The sequence below is a fragment of the Danio aesculapii genome, chromosome 20 (genome assembly GCF_903798145.1).
Source record: "Danio aesculapii chromosome 20, fDanAes4.1, whole genome shotgun sequence".
NCBI classification, from domain to species: domain Eukaryota; kingdom Metazoa; phylum Chordata; class Actinopteri; order Cypriniformes; family Danionidae; genus Danio; species Danio aesculapii.
Genome location: NC_079454.1, coordinates 27,632,404 through 27,652,455, shown reverse-complemented (window position 1 = coordinate 27,652,455; position 20,052 = coordinate 27,632,404). Strand labels below are relative to the sequence as shown.

General features: G+C 34.9%; 1 protein-coding gene across 2 annotated transcripts in view; it reads left to right on the top strand.

Annotated features, from left to right (window-relative positions):
• Positions 1–20,052, top strand: part of gmds (GDP-mannose 4,6-dehydratase) — a 115,957-nt gene that overhangs the window by 84,288 nt on the left and 11,617 nt on the right. For both annotated transcript variants that reach the window (XM_056445254.1, XM_056445253.1), the window contains 2 exons: positions 11,258–11,376; positions 11,577–11,673. In XM_056445254.1, the coding sequence (XP_056301229.1) occupies positions 11,258–11,376; positions 11,577–11,673 (216 nt within the window). The remainder of the gene's footprint in view (positions 1–11,257; positions 11,377–11,576; positions 11,674–20,052) is intronic.

Sequence of the window (20,052 nt, the reverse complement as noted above, 5' to 3'; positions counted from 1 at the left end):
GTGTGTGTGTGTGTGTGTGTGTGTGTGTGTGTGTGTGTGTGTGTGTATGTGGATGGTTATGAATAGTTGTATTATTATGGGCGAGATCTACCTGAAAGGCTCGTACAGTTCTTGTGTGAGGAATTCTTTTTCACATGGCATAAAGAACTGGAGTGTGTGAGCACTTTTTGTTCTTTATTGTGTTGCAATCGTAAATGCGAGTTTGCTTGAATTGGAGTCTCAGTGTTGCAGAAAGAACTGCAGGTTTGTTTATCGTAGAGTAACAAACTACAAGCAAGTGTAAATAGTTGAGATGTTATATCGTGAGTAAGAGAAGTTTGTAGGATTTATCATTTTTTTAGGGAGCGAAGTTGTCATTTTTGTCCAGTTGTGCTAATACAATATTAATAAAATGTCTGTTTATAAAGAAAACATACTTTATATTTTATGTTTTACTTCCTGCTTTCATTTATCTTTTAAATAAAATGATCTTTTAATCTTTAATTTAATAGATAATTTTTTATCTTTTAATTTAAATGAATGGTTTTTTATTAACCTTTTATACAGTTTTCTGCTTAATTTTTACCTTTACCTTTGAGTAATACCTTTTTTAAAGAGCATTTTATTACAATATGAATATATTGAAAATAGATAAGTGTAGTATAATTGGACATATTTATGATTTTTAATATTTATGTTGAATTTAATATTTATGAATTTTATTATTTTACAGTAATAAAATCTTTCATTTAATATTAATATTGTTTACATTTAATGTAGTTTTTATTAATATTTTAAATGAGGTTAGTTGGTATTTTTTATGTTTTTATTTTAATGTAAATATATAAATATTTTATGAACAATAATAGGGTTCACCACTAGGGATTTTTTTCTACTGGCCCAATCAGGCCAGTGGTTCAGATTTTTACTTGTCCTGCTAAAGTTTTTAATGACCCCACCAGAGAAAAAAAAATTCTTAGACACATATTTCAAATAACGAGACAAAAATAATGTTTGTTAATCTAGAATTTAAATATTAAAAAAATGTTTATGTATAACGAGCAAAATTCTAAGTGTTATGCAAACTAAAATGTGCAGGTATTTTATCATTATTGTTTAACGAAAGGTGGCTGACCTGCCAAACTGTGTAAAACATCACTTTATTTTTTTCGTGTGTGTGTACCCATGTAAATGTCTGCTTCCACATTAGAAACAGACATTTTCATTTAGCCACATAATTTGATGTTGCCTCCATGTTACCGTCTCTGTACTGGTTGTTACCAGGTTATGGGAAAAAATAACATGCTCACAACATCTAATCAGATAAGAAAAACCTAAAAGCAATATGGTGTTTATGACATAATAGATAAGGTAGCATTTAAGGCTTAAGCTGAAAGAAAATGAATAAATGAAAAGCACAAACTGTTTCTCGATTTATAAGACTGTATTTGCACGTAATTGACAAATGGTCACAGGCCAATTAAACTTCTATCGGGCCAGTAATGATTCTGTCTACTGTCCTGAGTGTCTCTTACACTGGCCTCGGACCATCGGGTAGTTCTTATTGTTGAGCCCTAAATAATATATAAATATATAGTGTCATGTTTTCAGATTGTTTATATTCATTTTAGACAACACAAACTCAATGTTTTAACTTCAGAAGAATTATTCAATATTTGGTTGAAAAACACTTGATATTCTGTCCAGTTTTTCAATTTAAAGCAGGGAATATCACTCTAAATGACAATATTTCTGTTTTAATTTCGGAGGAAATGTTATCCGATTCTTATAGATTAAAGTATTACATTTTAAAGTGTTCAGAATTGTGATCTAGACCGAGGATGTCTACTTAGAAGATTAACAGTATAATATGTTTTGCCACCGCATACCTCCCATACTTCAACCTGTGCTTCATCATAGTTTTGATCACTTTACTGTTGTTGTGTAAATGTGTAAAAACAGTAAGAATGAAGAAGGAGTAGGTGAGCCCAGCCTTTTGTCTGCTAGTATAAACATTTATCACAGTTCCCCTCTTATCAGCCACCCAGGTAATGTAAAATAGTTGGAGATCTATGATTGGACAAATCTGTGTCACATGACCAGCGATTGCATAATCGCTCATAATTTATCATTCCAGAAGTTGTGATTTGAATATTTGAAGATTGTAAAGCGCCTGCAGGGGAATAAAGTCACTCATGCCTCGATGCAGCAAAACAAAAGAGGCATTGAAGCTCAGAAGAGGATGTCATCACAGTTAATCCTTTGTTTTCTCTTTCACCTTCTTTCAAACTCACCTCTTTCTCTCTTCCAAGTCTGTGTTTGCCTGCATGCACCGATGGCAGGAGGAAAACTGACACAGATTCAAAAGAAACGGCCAAACATGTCGTTTTTGGAAACCGAGCTTGAACCAGCTTTCTGCTCTACTTCTGTGACCCTCGAAGTGATCCGTTAAACAGATGGATGTGTGTGTGTGTGTGTTTACCAATCTGCGCACTAGTCCTGGATCACATGGCTGGTTTAGCATTAGGTCTGTGTTAAAGGGAAGTGACTTAAGCTGTACTGAAAGAAACAGTTTGAACCCGTTTGACCTTTTTTTTGGATGAGGAGCACAAAAGATATTTTGGACAAAATAAAGGCGGTGTTTAAAGTTGTTTTGTAGCCGACTGACCTGTGTGCAAAAACAGTTTCAAATATCTCGTCTTTCACAGAAGAAAAATGAAGTTAATACATGTTTAAAACAACAATAAATAATGACTTAAGTATTCATTTAAAAGGTAAATAAAACTTGTACACTGAAAAAAATGATTCAATGTATTTAATAATTTTCTTTAAGTAAAGTGGCTGCAAACTGTTTACATGGGCTGAATGTAAACAAACAAATGAAAATTAGGAACGTTCAACTTTGTTTAATTCAGCTTATATAAATTGCTTGCAACAATTTGTATTAAAAATCGGATAAAAATATAGATATTTTTAAAAAGTTGTAACATAATTATTACAGTATATGTAAAATATGCTTTAACTTTAAAAAGTAGAGTTGAAGAAAAAGATCATTTTTGGTGTCTATAAAGTTATTTAAGCCTTGCTAACTGGGTTTCAATCCATGTATTTTTATATTATTTTTAATGTAAATGTTAGTTAATGCATTTACTAACATGAACAAACAATTAATAATACATTCATTACAGTATTTGTTCATGTTAACATTAGTTAATGTGATTACAGTCATACATTGTGAGTTTGTTAACTTACGATGCATCAACTAATGGTAACAAGCATAAATTTGCATGTTAATAATGCATTAGTAAATGTTGAACTATGGTTAAAAATGCTGTACAAGTATTGTTCACTGTAAAAAAAGGCTGTGTTTCACTCAATTCCTTCATGTTGTCCCATCACAAATCAATGAAGTTAACTTGATTGTTTTTACATTGGATTGAACATAAAACAATTAAGTTGTCCCCACAAAAACCTCTAGAATTGTGTTTATTTAGCTTATTGTAAATAAGTAGTTTGGTCAAGCAGCAAAATTATTTTTTGAGTGTTCATACGTAGTTCATGTAAGAAATAAATGAACCTTATTGTAAAGTGTGACCAAGAAAAAAGCTATTTTTATTAATCATAAAAGTAAAATGGCATTTTAGAAATGATGGTTATAATAAAAGTAATGTTACTAGAGCTGTGGAAAATTATAATTTTATGATAAGTTACTATGCAGATGTAAACAATTTAACACTGATGCATAAAAACAAAAACGTTTTTTTTCCCCGCATTAACTTAATGTACTGTTTCATTGTTATTTTGTATTAATCCTTTTAAATTAATATCTATTTATATCTAATACGTAAAAAAATGTCTCATTTATTACATTTAATTGTTCTACTGTTTGTTATTTGGATCTTTAATAAATATAAATAAAGATTACTAAAGATAGCAGTTAATATTACTGGAATTATTTTTATAGAACTAAAAGAAAAGGATATATGGCAATGCATTGACAATTTCGTTATTGAAATCAGTAGACTCTAAATTGTAATTGAATCATGAGGCAAATAAAAAATTCATATCCTTTATGTTAACAAAAAATGTGTGTATATATATTCATTATTGCTCTATGTACTCGTTATAATATACTATAATGTATCTTAGTGTGATCTTTATAAAACTTTTTTTAAAATTACATTTATAGTACATTTATATTACATTTATAGCCCCAGTAGTATTGTTTGAAAAGATCTAATATAAGGCTGCACATTATTCCAGTGGCAATGTGACATGAGGTGCAACACAGACAGGACAATCATCTTCTAGTAGATTACTAAAAAAAAACTAAACAAAGAACCTACTAAATTACTAAAAAAAAACTAAATCCCTTTGTGTGTGATATTGTGGGGAAAAAGTATATAAAATGAGTTATCAAACTGCTTAATCAAATAATGAAAGCATTTTACTTTTTCTTTTTTTAAATACATAACTAGCTTGCACATTTACTGCTGAAATACCCTGAGGTCCTGCGAATGTCCAAAGCCCTCCTGTAACACCAGTAGAGAGAGTGTGTGTGTGTGTGAACAGGAAGGAAGGGGAAGGGAGTCGAGCTGTAGGCCTCTCAGCTGTCTCTCACAGTGCTAATGATCCTTGGAGAGAGAAAGAGAGACCTGAGGAATGAAGAGAAAAGAGGACAGAAAGACAGATACAGCACAGGCTGGGGTTTAGTTCAGAGTACTGCTCCTGCTGGATACATTGACGGTGGCTTTAAACCATCTCACATTTCCCAAAAGTCTTTGCTGACAAATCCAGAAAGTTGCTGAATAACGCTGTCCGCAAAAGCAAACACAGTGGAGGTTTAATGAAGATTTGAATGTATTTTAGTGATTCGCTGGGTATGTTTGGTGAGAAAGAGGGAAGCAAATTGTGTAAAAGTAGAGAATGCTGTTTGCTGTGACTAAAATAAGAGCAGGGAATGTTGCAAAAGCATTTCCTCCTTTCCTTTGACCTTTAAGTCTGTCTGTCTTGTTTTTTCTTTCTGTCTCACACAAGAACATGTGTTTACCTCTGTTACCTGTAGGCTTAATCATCAATCATGTCTAGAGTTACTTAAAGGAATAGTTCACAAAAGATAATTAATTCTGTCATCATTGGATATGTTTCCATCCACTGTTTTTATGCAGATTTTGGAACATCACTTAAAAACTGCATAATGGAAATGCCAAGATGTGTATAAAATGTAATTGCACAACTGATAGGATCAACTTTTTATTCAATTACAATAAATATGTTTAAGCTACGAAGGAAACACATTTAGTGGATACATTTCAGCATGTGCATAAAAAAAAGCACAATTTTGTTTTAACAGATCGTGTGATGATTAAAACGGGCATGACTGGATGGCATTAATGGACAAACCAGCATACTGACCACATTGTAAAATATCTTAAATGTTCTTTTTCTCATTTTAAAGCCCATCATCAAAATGGTTTAGTATTATTACCTTCCAGAACTGTCTTGAGTGGCTCTTCAGACAAGTAATTTATTATAAGAAAAAATGCCTCCAGTGCTTCTCATAACCCTGCAAATTACATTTTTCTTTAAGATATTTGGCGCCAGTTTATCAGGAAGTGGTAGTTTTGTTCTCTTTGATTCATTGGACGGAAACATTCTCAAATGCTTTATGTGATGTTCCAGTTTTGCGTCTATTTCACGTCTTTATATGGAAACATCTTTAAATACTGTTCCTCCACTTGTTTCGAACCTGTTTGAGTTTCTTTCTTGTTGAACTCAAGGGAAAACATAGTGAAGAATGTTGAATAAAACACTGACTTCAGTAGTATTTATTTTTCCCACTATGGGTGTCAATGGCTGCTGGATTCTTCAACATTCTCCAACATTCTTCAGAACTGTTTGTTTTGTGTTCAAAGAAGAAAGAAACTCAAAAGCTTACAACCAACTGAATGTGATTAAATGACAAAATATTTATTTTTGGATGAACCATCCCTTTATATCACATCCCATATGCATTCCGAGGCTTGGTTTGAACATCTTGACCATGTCTCCATGCCTAAAAGCAGGGGTCACCAATCACGGTCCTGGAGGGCCGGTGTCCCTGCAGGGTTTAGCTCCAACTTGCCTCAACACACCTGCCTGATTGTTTCAAGAATACCTAGTAAGACCTTGATTAGCTTGTTCAGGAGTGTTTGATTAGGGTTGGAGCTAAAATCTGCAGGACACCGGCCCTCCAGGAACAAGTTTGGTGACCCCTGCCTAAAAGCATTGAGTTGCTGCCATTTGGCTTGTTAGATTTACTTTAACAAGCTGTTGCGTATAGGTGTAATTAATATAGCGGCCAATGAATGTATATTACCGTCAACACTAATGGATGATATTATGCCCAAGCTTTTTAAAAGGAAAGAGTTTTGAGGCTCAATACAAATGTGATGAATCAATTTCATAATAGATTATTAAATTAATATTATTACTTTGTAGATTTTAGTAGATTTTATTTTGAGACTAATATTTACTAATTTCTAATTAATAATTAGTATTATGATTAAATATTATTGTTCAATAAATAATATGTTTTTTAAAGAGCCCCTATTATGGGTTTTTGAAAAACCTTCCATGCAGTATGTAACAGATCTAAATGATTAAAAATATTCAGCTGAGGTTTAAATCTGAAAGGGCAACATAAATAAAACTATTGTATATTAAAAGTTGAATCAGAGTGGTTTGAATGATTTGCCATGCATTTGGATCTTTGGCCTTTTTGTTGTGACGTCTGAAGGAAACATTGCCCCGCTCAATTGTTGCTCACACATATACTGTGTACCATGGCAGCTTGTGCTTCAACACTGTCTTGATATGATGTGATGGGGATTTTGTTTCCAACACACACAGCAAAAAGTAGACCAATCACTCAACCATCAGACCAATCATTGCAAATTAGTGTCACACCAAGGAGGGATTAGGAAAAATGAATCATTGAACAAACAATATGCGAGTCATTGGGATAATTAGGTAAAAATAAATGCATATTATAAGTCAATGAAAGTGCATGAATATCTGTCTGTTCTTGATGACCGCCAAAACAATGACCTTTTATAATCCATAATAGGGCCACATTAATAATAGAGTTTAATACAACTGTTTGTGATTATAAAGCATCATGTTTGTTTGTTTGTTGTTCAGTGCAGGTTAGTTTTCTCTGTCTCATAAAAAAAAAACCTCCTCTTATTACAATAGACTATTAACATCAACAAAGAAGCTCAACATTTCGTTGTTACTAGTATTAAAGTGACATTTTCAAACTAGCAACTGTGGCTTTTGCTCAGCTGTCAACCTGTCAGCTTAGAAGTCTGAATTCATGGCAGATAAAAATAGCTCTTCACTCAAAAGGTGTTTAACACACTGGTGGTTGGTTTTTGTATAATTACACACCTGTTCTGTCAAACTGCTGTATAAACACAATATCACACTCGTATGCTTTTAATGGCACATCGTTAGCCATGTGATGTTGCTCATACATTTAGAATGATTTGTAGAACTGTATGTCTACTATTTATAATCCATAGTGTGAACGGGCCTTTAGACACTGCATTGGTGAAGATGGAATGCTTTATCTTCGCCATTGTCCTCTCAAATTCCCTACATTAGCCTTAGTGTCTAATATTTCATTAGTACATATTTAGCGTGTGCGTATTCTCTAGAATTGGCAGTCAAAGATCGCCAACTGCCAGTGAAATTCTTGTGTAAATAAAATGTAGTTTTATTAGGAATTGCAGTAATATATGGTTTATATCAAATGTCGAGTGTGACCCCTGCTTGATGTCAACGATGTGCTTCTTCTAAAGAAAGAATCTGTTATGACTAGCAGTTTGCACTTCAGGGCAAAATGTACTGCCAGACGTTTATCTTCTCCAGAATTCCATGTGACAACACATATGTGCAGTATTCCTCTACAAAATAATGACACACAATGGGTCTTCTTTATGTTTGTGTGACAGACGCCGAGAGCTGGTCTGTGACTGACACTGTGACATCAGTTGTTTGTCACAAGTATGTTGGAAACACACAAGTAATAAATCAGTTGTCAGAGAAACTAGATAAATCAAGATCAGGTCCTGTACACTTCAATAAATCTCACAGATGCTGTTTTATCTTTGTTAATCGTTTGTTACTAACTAAACTTTCTAACTTAATACTAGTAGAAGTTTTCAAACAAATTTAATTAATAGTATTATCATTCAACTACAAAATTAAGTTTTTTGTATTTTTTGTTGTTGTCTTTTTTACTCTGTATTGAACTTTAATTTCACATCATTTTAAGAAGAAAAGGTCCTCACTGCATATCCCAACATAGCTCATTCTAAAAACATAGCCTGTATTACTTGTCTGGAGATCACGGATTACGTAGTCAGAAGTACGTATGGCTGCATTTCGTCTTTAAAATGAATGCTATGGGGCAGTGTGACGGTACTCCTTTTCAAGCTTGCAGTTGACCGCTTGCCTCCGTATGGACTGCTTTCCCGCTGTTACCAGTTTGTCCAGGTAGCTCGCCATGTACGTTGGTGAACTTAACACGCAGAGAGGAGTTGACCACAATGACAGGGTTCGAGTCCGGCTAAGAAGGGTTCTAGGAAGCGAGTAAGACTAAAACAGAAGCCAAAAAAAAAACAAGTAAATAACAGTGTGAGAACTTGGTAAGATATAAAAACGTAGTAAAAGTCAGATGAGGGCATTTCTTTTTCTGGATTGCTTTGTAAAACTGACGGTTAAGTTTAGGGAAGGAGGAAGGTGGGTCAGTCGATCAGTCAGTCAATCATTCGGTCAGTCAGTCAGTCGACAGCAGCCTCTGGTGGATTTACACAAGAGCAGCACACATGAATAGCACTTGCGAAACAAAAAGCGTACACAGTAGCCTCTGGTAGATTCGCGAAAAAACAAACACTGCAAAAAAAAAACGTAGCTCCAGAAACATATTTGGCACTTTCCAGAAATGTGTATAGTGGTTAGGGCTGGGTCGATAAACAATAATATATCAAATCACAATAAAATTTATGTCAATAACAATCATAAGCTATGGACTCTTTTACTCTATATTGAAGAGCCAATCACACAGCAGAAATGTGCAACAATGGGAATCTAAAATTGTGTTGATATTAGCGATGTACCGAATTTTCGGCCACCAAAAATGTATCATCCAAAAATATGTTATGCCATTTAATGGACCCTCTCATTTTTTGTGGCTTTGGTTATTGTTGCGATACTCTTTCAAATCTGGAAGAATTAACAACTTATATATTGAAATATATATCGTTATCGGTCAATATGGAAAATAATTATCCAGATTACATTTTTACCATATTGCCCAGCCATAGTATTGGTACGTTTTCAGAATGAACCGGGGTTGGCACACCCAAGTCCAAAATGACTCAAACATGAAATCTGCAATATTTTTATATCTTTTCATATTTAAAAATTAAATAAATGTTTGCATTTCTTTTGAGTCAAAATGGACCTCAGTGCCTTATGAGGTTAATTAAATTCTACATTTCAGATTAGCCAAAATCAAACAGCAACTCTAAGATAACCACAGATGTTGAAAATGCCATTTGTGCTGCAATAAAATCCGGAGCTGTATTAGTCACAATGCTGTGTGAGTTCTCTCAGTACGTTTCATTTTTATGGTTTTCTCTTTCTGTCTGTCTGTCTGTTATCTCGTTTGAGACGTTTTTTAAAGTGAGTGCAGCAAGAGTGAAATATAAATTGGGCGGCCAAGTGCTGCGCTCCCACTGCAGCGAATAAAACGTGCTGATGGGGTCTTTATCCCTCCATCAAGCTGAGGGGAAGAAAAAAGCGCAGTCCTGTCAAGGGAACAGGGTGATTCTCTGGCCAACTGGCTGAACACTGAAGCCCCGGAGTTAGAAAATGTGTATGAGAGAGAAGGAGCGAAAGCCAGAGGAAGAAGACAAAAGAGTATCACCCACTGACCTCCTGGCAAGCGTTCTTGTTTTAAGTATCTCACCATTTATTTCCCCAAAAGCACTGTCTCTTTCATCTAGATCGCTGTTTAGATATAGTCTGGACGTTTGTCTCGTCATGTAGTGGCTGTATGGACTTGGGAACTTTGTGCTTTATTCCCACAATTGACATCCCATGGGGCCTGGTGTTGACGTCAGAACGGGGATGGCCGTGTGTGTTTGTGTGTTGGGGTGTGTGTTAGATCGTAACCACATAAAAGCACATCCTACTGGGAGCAGATGTGTCTGTGTTGAGTGTGTGTCGTGTGGATGCGGGGGAGTCTTGATACTTGATCCCAAATATGAACCTGAGAAAATAAAGCTGTTTTATACCAACATTCCTTTGAAGTTTTTATATAATTTGCATCTTGATCTGGTGTCATCAATCAACTGATGATATATATACACTCACTTTCTTTGGTATACCTTCTTATTGTACCCACATTGAACCATCTTTTGCTTTGAATTGCCTTAATAAGTGCCATTGATTCAGCAAGGTGCTGGAAACTTGCCTTATTTTGCCATAATAGCATCACAGCGTTACTGCAGATTGTTTGGCTGCACGTCCATGATTCAAATCTCATTTAAACAATATTTAATTGGTACTAAGGAGTCTAAATTATGCCAGTAAAATATCCCCACACCATTACACCACCAGCAGCCTGAACTGTTGATTTAGAGAAGACAAGTTTTTAGATAAATATGAGATTCACCAAAGCCAAACATTTTTCCAAAGTGCACATTAAAATATCACCTTTGAATTGTCTGAAATTCTAGGCACCAATGGGGTTTTCTGATGCTGTAGCTCACCTGCTTCAAGCTTTGAGTTTTGCATTCAATGACGCTCTTGTGCAGACCTCAATTGTAACGAGTGATTATTTGTGAGTTGCTGTTGTCTTCCTATCTGCTGAGCCAGTCAGGGTATTCTCCTCTGACCTTTGGAATCAACAAGGAATTTTCACTTTCAGAACTATCTTGAGATGCTTGAGTATATTAGCAGTATCCAAAATACTTCAGACCAATCCATCAGGCACCACAAACCTTGCTATTAACTTTCCTTCCCATAACTTGTTTGGCATTCAGTTGATCTTCTTGATTTTTGGGTTAACAAACATTCATATTACATTAACATCACGTTAACATCACATCGATGATATTTGCCACAGGAACCACACTCACAGGTTCTACATAATGATATCACATGCATCATCTCAAAACCAAGATGCTTTATAATACTGATATTGATCTTTGTGTCTTTCTTACAGGCGATGTGGCTGATGTTGCAGCAGGAGGAGCCTGTGGATTTTGTCATTGCAACCGGGGAAGTGCACAGCGTACGAGAGTTTGTGGAGAGAGCCTTCAAACATGTGGGCAAAACCATTGTGTGAGTGCACACACACACACATTTACCTCAGATTAAGCCCATCTGGTTAATCTGGCACATATGGTGTTGATTCGTAGACAAGCTCTACAAGACCGCAAAACAACACGCAAGCACACCATAAATATCGCAAATTTGTAACACATATGCTGACAGCCGAATTGGGAAACAAACAAGATGAAAGAATGTGTTCTTTTTTTCAGCTGGGAGGGGAAGGATGAGAAGGAGGTGGGCCGCTGTCAGGAGACAGGAGTCATTCATGTGAGGGTTGATCCGAAATACTACCGGCCAACTGAAGTGGTGAGTCCAGTTGTTTTATCCCATGTAGTCAAAGGCTAAATACACTACACCTCTTTTGCTCAGTTTTATTGCCCTGATTTATAATTCAATTTATTGAAAGTCAGAGATATTCTACAGATTTAAAGGCACATAATGTAATTTTCACCACTAGTGGGCGTGTATTCACTTAAAAAGGTATAGCAGTTTGATGACTGAGTGTGGAATCATAGGAGTTATTGTCATCATTGCATCCCACAGAAATCTTCAGAAATCCTGTCTTTTGAGCTAAAGTTATCAAAGCTTATCATAGTAATATAATGCAGAGTAAGACTAAAAGTCATCAAAGAGAAACAACTAAAGCAATTGCTAAGAGACGAGCACGGTGCAGCATGAAAGCAGCAGAGCTTTTATTATGCTACAGTCAACCACTTTTGAAATACATCGTATTTTTACACAGTATTGAATATTTTGAATATTATACATCTTATTTTTAAACAGTATTGAATATTTTGAATATTATACATCGTATTTTTAAACAGTATTGAATATTTTGAATATTATACATCGTATTTTTAAACAGTATTGAATATTTTGAAAATTATACATTGAATTTTTAAACAGTATTGAATATTATTTGTCGTATTTTTAAACAGTATTAAATATTTTGAAAATTATACATTGAATTTTTAAACAGTATTGAATATTTTGAATATTATACATCGTATTTTTAAACAGTATTGAATATTTTGCGGAATCAAATCTGGAAATTGGACATTAGTTTAGATGTATGAAAACGTTTTTGAAATATTTTTAGTTGAAATATTCACATGACCTAAAAATACAAACCCTGGCAAATCAAGTCATTAAAATGCAAGCACTTGTTAATTCAGTGTTTTATTTATTTATGTTTTTCAGTTTGTGCTATTCAACAAACCTTTTAATTCAGTACTTTTGTCATTGATTTTGTTCCATTGAATATCTCCTGATTAATACAGGCAGGGACAACACCACTATACAGAGTGCACAAAACTATACAACTTGTAAATCATGAATTTGTAAATGAGTTTTCTCTCTCCTGTATATGATAGGAATGACAAGGTCAACTCATTAGTGTTGCCAGGTCTTAGAAAAAAAGGCATAAAAAATGTAACATTAAACTTCTAAATTATATAATAGTGTAATGTAATAATAAACCACATACCAAAACAGAGCTACAATCTTTTGCAAAAAAACAAAAGCATTGTTTATGATAAATGGACAATGGCATTGGTAACATAAACAAAAACAACACATCTGCTCTATTGGGTTTGATTAAATTATGACCATAACGAATCACTGCAGTATTACTTTAATATATTTATGTTTAATTACACAAAATGTAAATCGTTGCAGTTTTGGGAGTGAGTCGTTTTTCGTGCACACACTATAAGCTATAATTTTGGGGACTCCCCTCCATATTTTTATATGGTTGTCAATCCTGAAACTTTGCTTTGTGGCTGTGATTTCATCCAGTCTGAAGATGTCAAACATGTTTGACATTTTAAACCAATTTTAGAACACATTGTTTTTGTTTGTCATGCACCTCCTAGCAACGAGGCGCACGTTTCTGCATGAGTTTGCTGTGTTAAGAATGACTTGAATGTCTGGAAGTGTGAGATCCTCAATCCGTAAGCAGACTCATTTTTTCCTTTAAAACCCTTTACAAAGACAGTTGACAAGTGTTTCTTCTGTTTTACAGTCTGTTTTAAATTTCTGTTTTAAATTCTAAGAATAAAAATCAGAATTATAATATTACCTCAACAATGTGTGGTATAAACTCAGAATTGTAAGATTAAAATGGTGCAGTTAGCTTTTTTAGGTGAGCATTTATGGATAGTACACAAAAATAAATATTGAAGTTGACAAAATGATGAAAATCCTTACTCTGACCTGCATATGACACATAGATGTCAGTTTGTGTATGCGTTTGTGGTGGGTGGTCATTCTGGAATGAGAAGGGGCACTAAATCCTTAAAGAAAACATGCGCACTAAATGATTGTTGACAGATCAGAGGTTTTCTCTGAGACACATGTGCTATGCGTGGGTCAGCGGGGAGTTTCAAAGGAGCTCTTTCAGGGAGAAAAAGAATCATGCGGAGGTAAGACAGAAAGACGTGTGACTTTATGCAGTATGAAGATGAGTGACATAAGTTGATTATAAAGAACTGCTGTAGAAAGATGTATATCTGTTGTTCAGATACCGATACTATTACATATTTGTGGGATCAGGTTTCTGATGATCTCACAACACAGCCAGTGTTATAAAATATCAGTAGAAGATACTCGGGCTGCGTTCACACTTGGTCACTTGGTAGGTTTGGTTTGATGAAAGCGAGGTCTAGTTTGATTGCTCTGTTAATCCAGTAATTTAAACAAATGCAAATGCTGCCATCTGAACCCAGGTATAAAGATGCGTAGAAAGATGTAAATCTGTTGTTCAGATACCGATACGATTACATATTTGTGGGATCAGGTTTCTGATGATCTCACATGACAGCCAGTGTTATTAAATATCAGTGGAAGATACTTAGGCTGCATTCACACTTGGTAGGTTTGGTTTGATGAAAGTGAGATCTGGTTTGATTGTTCTGTTAATCCAGTAGTTTAAACAAATGTAAATACTGCCATCTGAACCCTGCTGCACATCAAACAAATGAATTGAAACCGATGAAAAGATTTGACTTTTGGATTGGATTTTTTCTCTTGTGTGTATCACAGTCAGTGCTGCCCCTCACTGTTAATTTCATTCATCATTTTTTGACAACATTTTTGATGGAAACTGGACAAAAATCCTAAATATTCACACTGAATGTTTAAAAATGCCAATGTGTGGGAGATGAAAAGCTAAGAGCAGGTATAACTAAATCAGAAGCGCACTTGAAATGTATTTCTGTTGTTCGTCAAAATGCCATCAGTAATGTTTACCGATTGCATTAAGGGTGATCTTCGCCCTCACAGATGATTTTCTTTTTTGTAATATGCCTATGTGTTAGTAAAGTAGATGAATTGGATTAAGTTGGAGAGCAAACAATATATTTCTAATCAACAACAGAAAACATCTCTCATATACATTAAACATGCCACAACATGCTCTGTGGTTTACTTTCACTTCCGATTTGGTAATTGTACACATTTACTGGTGTAGGAATCCCCTTGCTGTGACATTCCTACTCTGCGTCGGACTCATATTAACACACAGTTTTAGTTGTTTGTTTGTGGATGAACTGGGCGCTGTGTCAGGGGCACAATTACAAGGTTTGTTTTCTTAAAATACTCCTCATTTGGCTGCATCAGCTTTCTTTTTTAAACCTACAGCAGCACAATAAATTCTGTACCTGTAGATTTAATTATATTTATATAAGTAAATACATCAGCTTGAAAGAATGAAGAATGCTATATATAGCTGGCTTATTATAAAGAATGCATTTAATGAGGTTTTTTAGGCCTAATGATGCACCAAACTCTTAAATCTCTGCCTGTATTTTTTAAACCTTAATATCATTCATGTTTTGTAAGTGAGGTCTTCAGGATTATATAATGAGCAATATACTTTTTGAGATGTGCATAATTAATGTAATAAGATTTAACTGAACAAAATCTAGAGTAGAATTAGTCTACTTAAGTCTTATGAAATTTAGTCAACTAAAACTGCAATGATTCAGAAGACTCAAATATAACTAAAACTAAATGGCCTTTTTATTAAAATTTGGGTCACACTTTACAATAAGGTTCATTAGTTAATGTTAATTAATGCATTTACTAACATGAACAAACAATGAACAATAAATTTACTAAAGTCTTTGTTCATATTAGTTAACGTAAGTTTATGAAAATACAGTTGTTCATTGTTAGTTTATGTCAACTCACGGTGCATTAACTAATGTTAACAAGCATTACCTTGGATGTTAATAATGCATTAGTAAATGTTCAATTATGATTAATAAATGCTGTACAAGTGTTGTTCATGATTAGTTCATGTTAGTAAATGCATTAACTAATGAACCGTGTTGTAAAGTGTTACCAAAAATTTGCTTTCAAAATTAATTAAGTATATTACATTTGTAGTATAATGTAAATAAATAAAAATAAATGTAAGACTGTTTTGACTTATTTACACATTGAGTGCAGCATACAGCATTGTTTTTGAGCAATTCCAGGGTCATGGATGTGACATTTGCAGTAAAAACTAAAAACATAAATTCACAGAGAAAGACTATGTTAACATTATATTGAACCATCTGTTTATATTTTCCAAAACTTCTAACCACAGAGTTATGGGAGCAGAAAAATATCAATCTGTAAACATTTTTTATTTTTTAAATGAGGGAAATAAACATGCATTATTGATATGACCAAAAAAGTATGAGAATTTACAGTAGACAAAATACAGAAATTATGGAATTATAGAACAAATGATGACTGTAGAGTGATGATGACGCTCACTGTAGATCAAACATGATTGATTTTATTTTATTTGACATTTTCACATTTATGAGGGAAAAACTTGGTTATGAATGTGACATCTCTCCATTATGGATATGACAGATGTGAAATTGGCACTTGTGTGACTTTGGTGAATCAAATATAATTGCCTGAAAACATTGACAAAGTCATTTTGAGTATTTTTACACTACTGTAAAATAGTTGCTTGCACCAAAAACTTCAAAATTGTTTTGCTATTTTGGTGCAAACCTGAACTTTTTCGATGCAAGTTTGACATTTGCATGGAATTGCTCTTTTCATTAGGTTTCATTGCAAAACGTATGCTGTAAAAGCCTGTTTTTTTTTACTTTTAGGTTCCTCTTAAAAAAAGTTTGGGGTTTATACTAAGTGTGAACAAACCCTCAATGGCACAAACCCCACATGCCATCCATCAACATGGAGGTGAAACGGGAATGTGACCTTTAACCTCAGTGATAGGAAGTAAATCACTGCACTTCCTCAGGAGGGAGAAGTGTCAGTCCTGGACGCAGTTCACTTACAAGAGTCAATGAGAGCGAGTGTTTGCGATGGATTTAAAAAGGCATTATCCACAGGCTACATGTGTACATGTTTAAAACCTGTTGGATCACACCGGTAATTAATCAACTCACTTACTCTGGCAGAAACAGAATAGAAAAAGGATACTTACTTTAATTTCCAACACGTAATTAAGCTACTTAGTGCTCTTTGCCTGCAAACTTGCTTCGCCTGAAGGAAGGAACTAGATGAAATACCCATTAATACCACACCTATGAATAGGAAAAGCAGTGGCATGAATGTGCCACATATATATTAAAAAAACGACCACCATCAGTCATCACACAACTGCTGTCTTTTTTAACCCATTCTAATATGTTTTCATTTGCACTTCACCTGCATGATTTATGAATGCATAATTACTGACAGATAAAAATCTTCTGGCTGAAATATTTCCACATTAATGCTAAAAATAACCTTCACGCCCCAAACTGCTGTTGGATGAATGGCTCTATGCATTATTATCATTCCCAAAATCACCAAGTGAGGTATCTGAGTGATAGCTATCATGCCAGACGTAACTTGCGGTTGGACATGCGTAAATTGCAAGCGAATGATGAAACTCAAATCGCCATCGTTATTTGCATAACCTTTAGAAAGCTCATAACAAGCGTATCTGCATGTGCGTAAAGGAGGATTTCATCCATGGCTTTGCTGCAAACACAACCTGTGTCTCACATTCACTGGATGTGTTCTTTCAGTCGACACACACTCGCTCACATTCCTCCAGCAGGAATGCTAAGTTTTAGCTGCACAATGAGAAAAGCAGGTAATGCGCTTGGCCTTGTCTGTCCATCACACGCCATCCACTCGCTCACAGACAAAGAAACTGTGTGTGTGTGTGCGCGGTGAAATGATGCACTAACTCACTTTTAAGGCCTGAAATACCCCGATTTAAATGAAGCTTGAAATATTCGAGCGAATTTTGCAAACTTTTTACGATTTACAGCAGGAGAGAGTGGTAAAATAAATAGTGGCCTTTCTTTTTTCCTTCCACTCTTTTATTCGCATACATATACAGTAGACTTGGGTGCAATAACGAACACATCAAACCCGAGCGCTCTGTCTTTTAGCTGATTGAGGGGGTTTAATGGTGAAGACTTGAACTGATGAATGTGGGCCCCAGACGGCTGCTGAAGACCGCTGCGTGAACCCTGCGGTCCCCGCTCTGCCTTTCAGCGAATATGAATTTGCACATCCATTTCATTTTTTCGGATGCTGATTTAAACAATTTTTATGAGGCACTTTGGGGAAGGAGGACTAAAGTTAGCCAAAGGCTTTTTTTTTCTTTTTCACTTTTTATTTTCCAGACAGTCCCCAGGAAACCCTCATGGCTTTTTTTTCATTGCTTTTTTCATTTTGAAAGAGAGAGAGAGAAGGGAGCACGGGAGAGGGCATAATGAAAGCAAAAAAGCTTTGATTTATGCAACAAACTCCACAGTCACCGAGTTTACAGGAGTCACTCAGTTTAGTAACTCTTTTATGAATATCTAGCCCTGCTAAATTTGTGTGCAGTTCTCAAAATAAAACATCATGAATTATATTGTGCAATTTTAGGTGGAAGAGTATGCTACAAAAAGCCATTAGTAGACATTACATAAAGAAGTGAGTAAACCCGTTGCCTTAAAATTAATAAATAAATCAATTGTGCATAATTACAAAATTAAGTGAACTTTTTGGCAGCATGGTGGCGCAGTGGTTAGCACTGTCGCCTCACCACAAGAAGGTCGCTGGTTCAAGCCCTGGCTGGGTCAGTTGGCATTTCTGTGTGGATGTTCTTCCTGTGCTCATATGGGTTTCCTCCGGGTGCTCCGGTTTCCCCCACAGTCCCCCACATGCAGTATAAGTGAACTGAATAAGCTAAATTGTCTGTAGTGTATGTGTGTGAATGTGAGAGTGTATGGGTGTTTCCCAGTACTGGGTTGCGGTTGGAAGGGCATTCGGTGCGTAAACCAAATGGGATAAATTGGCGGTTCATTCCGCAGTGGCGACCCCTCATAAATAAAGGGACTAAGCCAAAGGAAAATGAATGAACTAAACAGTTTCAAGTTACAATGGGTTTAGTCAACTTATTTATTTTATTATATTTTGTTATTATGTTTATTAATCATTTTCATCTGTTGCCCTCTGCCAGATTACTATTTATAAATGATTACTCAAGCACATACAGTCACATTAAAGCTGCATGCAGTAAACTGTTCAAAATAAATAACAGTGTAATAAAAAGGGAACTAATGACTTTTTACACTGTACACTTTAAAAATAAAGGTTCTTTATGGGAATCTGTGGTTCCAACCAGAATCAATAACATCCATGTAATCTTTTGGTTATTTTAGCTCTTCATAGGGCTTCTTCATAGGCTCATTTCTTTGATTTGAATTGATCTTTAATTAAAAGAAGCTAAATCAATTCAGGAAAATATTTTCTTTTTTTCTCGTGATTTCTTTAATTCTGTGGATGTGAATATTATCTGTACTGCACCTCTTGTCCTAAAGGTGGAGCCATCTTTCATGTTGCTACACAAAAAACAAACAAACAAATAAAAATAACCAGAAGCCAATTGAAGCCAGAGCCGGTGTTCTGTCGATTTGTCCAGTCCTGTCAGATTTTCATACCTCTCATTCAAAAAGGAGGTAACATAGTTTGATGGTGAAATGAATGTTATCTATCAGATTGTGTGATATGAGGCTCTAATATCGCTATAACCCTAAGCCCAACTTCAGAACCATTCAAATACAGTGTTGGTAGTATAATCTAAGGGGTAGGATAAAATGTCAGGACACCAGCTGAATCGAAATCTGGTATTTAGAAGTATTTCTTGGCCAAAGACAATAAAAAATAGGTTGACAAAATTTTATAAAACTGTCTTTCGGAAGTCATGCATGTAAGAGCTAATATCATGTCTATGCCAGCTATGAGAACTAAAAATGAAAGAACAAACTTCAGTCAATGACTATGTCTACACTAGAGGTGATGTAACATTGCACGACAAATTTGCAACAACTGGTTCGTTATTGTATTTCTTCTAAGCTCCAAGTGCTACTGACACGGAGGACAAATGTCAGTCTAGACAACTTCCAGAACCCAAATGGTTCTTCAATTGCATTGCTGTGAAAACCCCCCTTGGGAACCATTGTTTTTTAGAGTGTCCCACAGGAACTACTGAAAATAAGAAGTAAAGCCTGTATGAATGCTTTCAGGATTTGTCTGCCAGGAATATAAATGCAATGTACAGTAAATAAGTGTAAGTGTAAGCATGCATGCTGATGATAGACGAAACGCACACGCTGTGCAGGCTGCAGTTCAGCATGTGTGTATTTCATCAAATCAACTCACAGACGT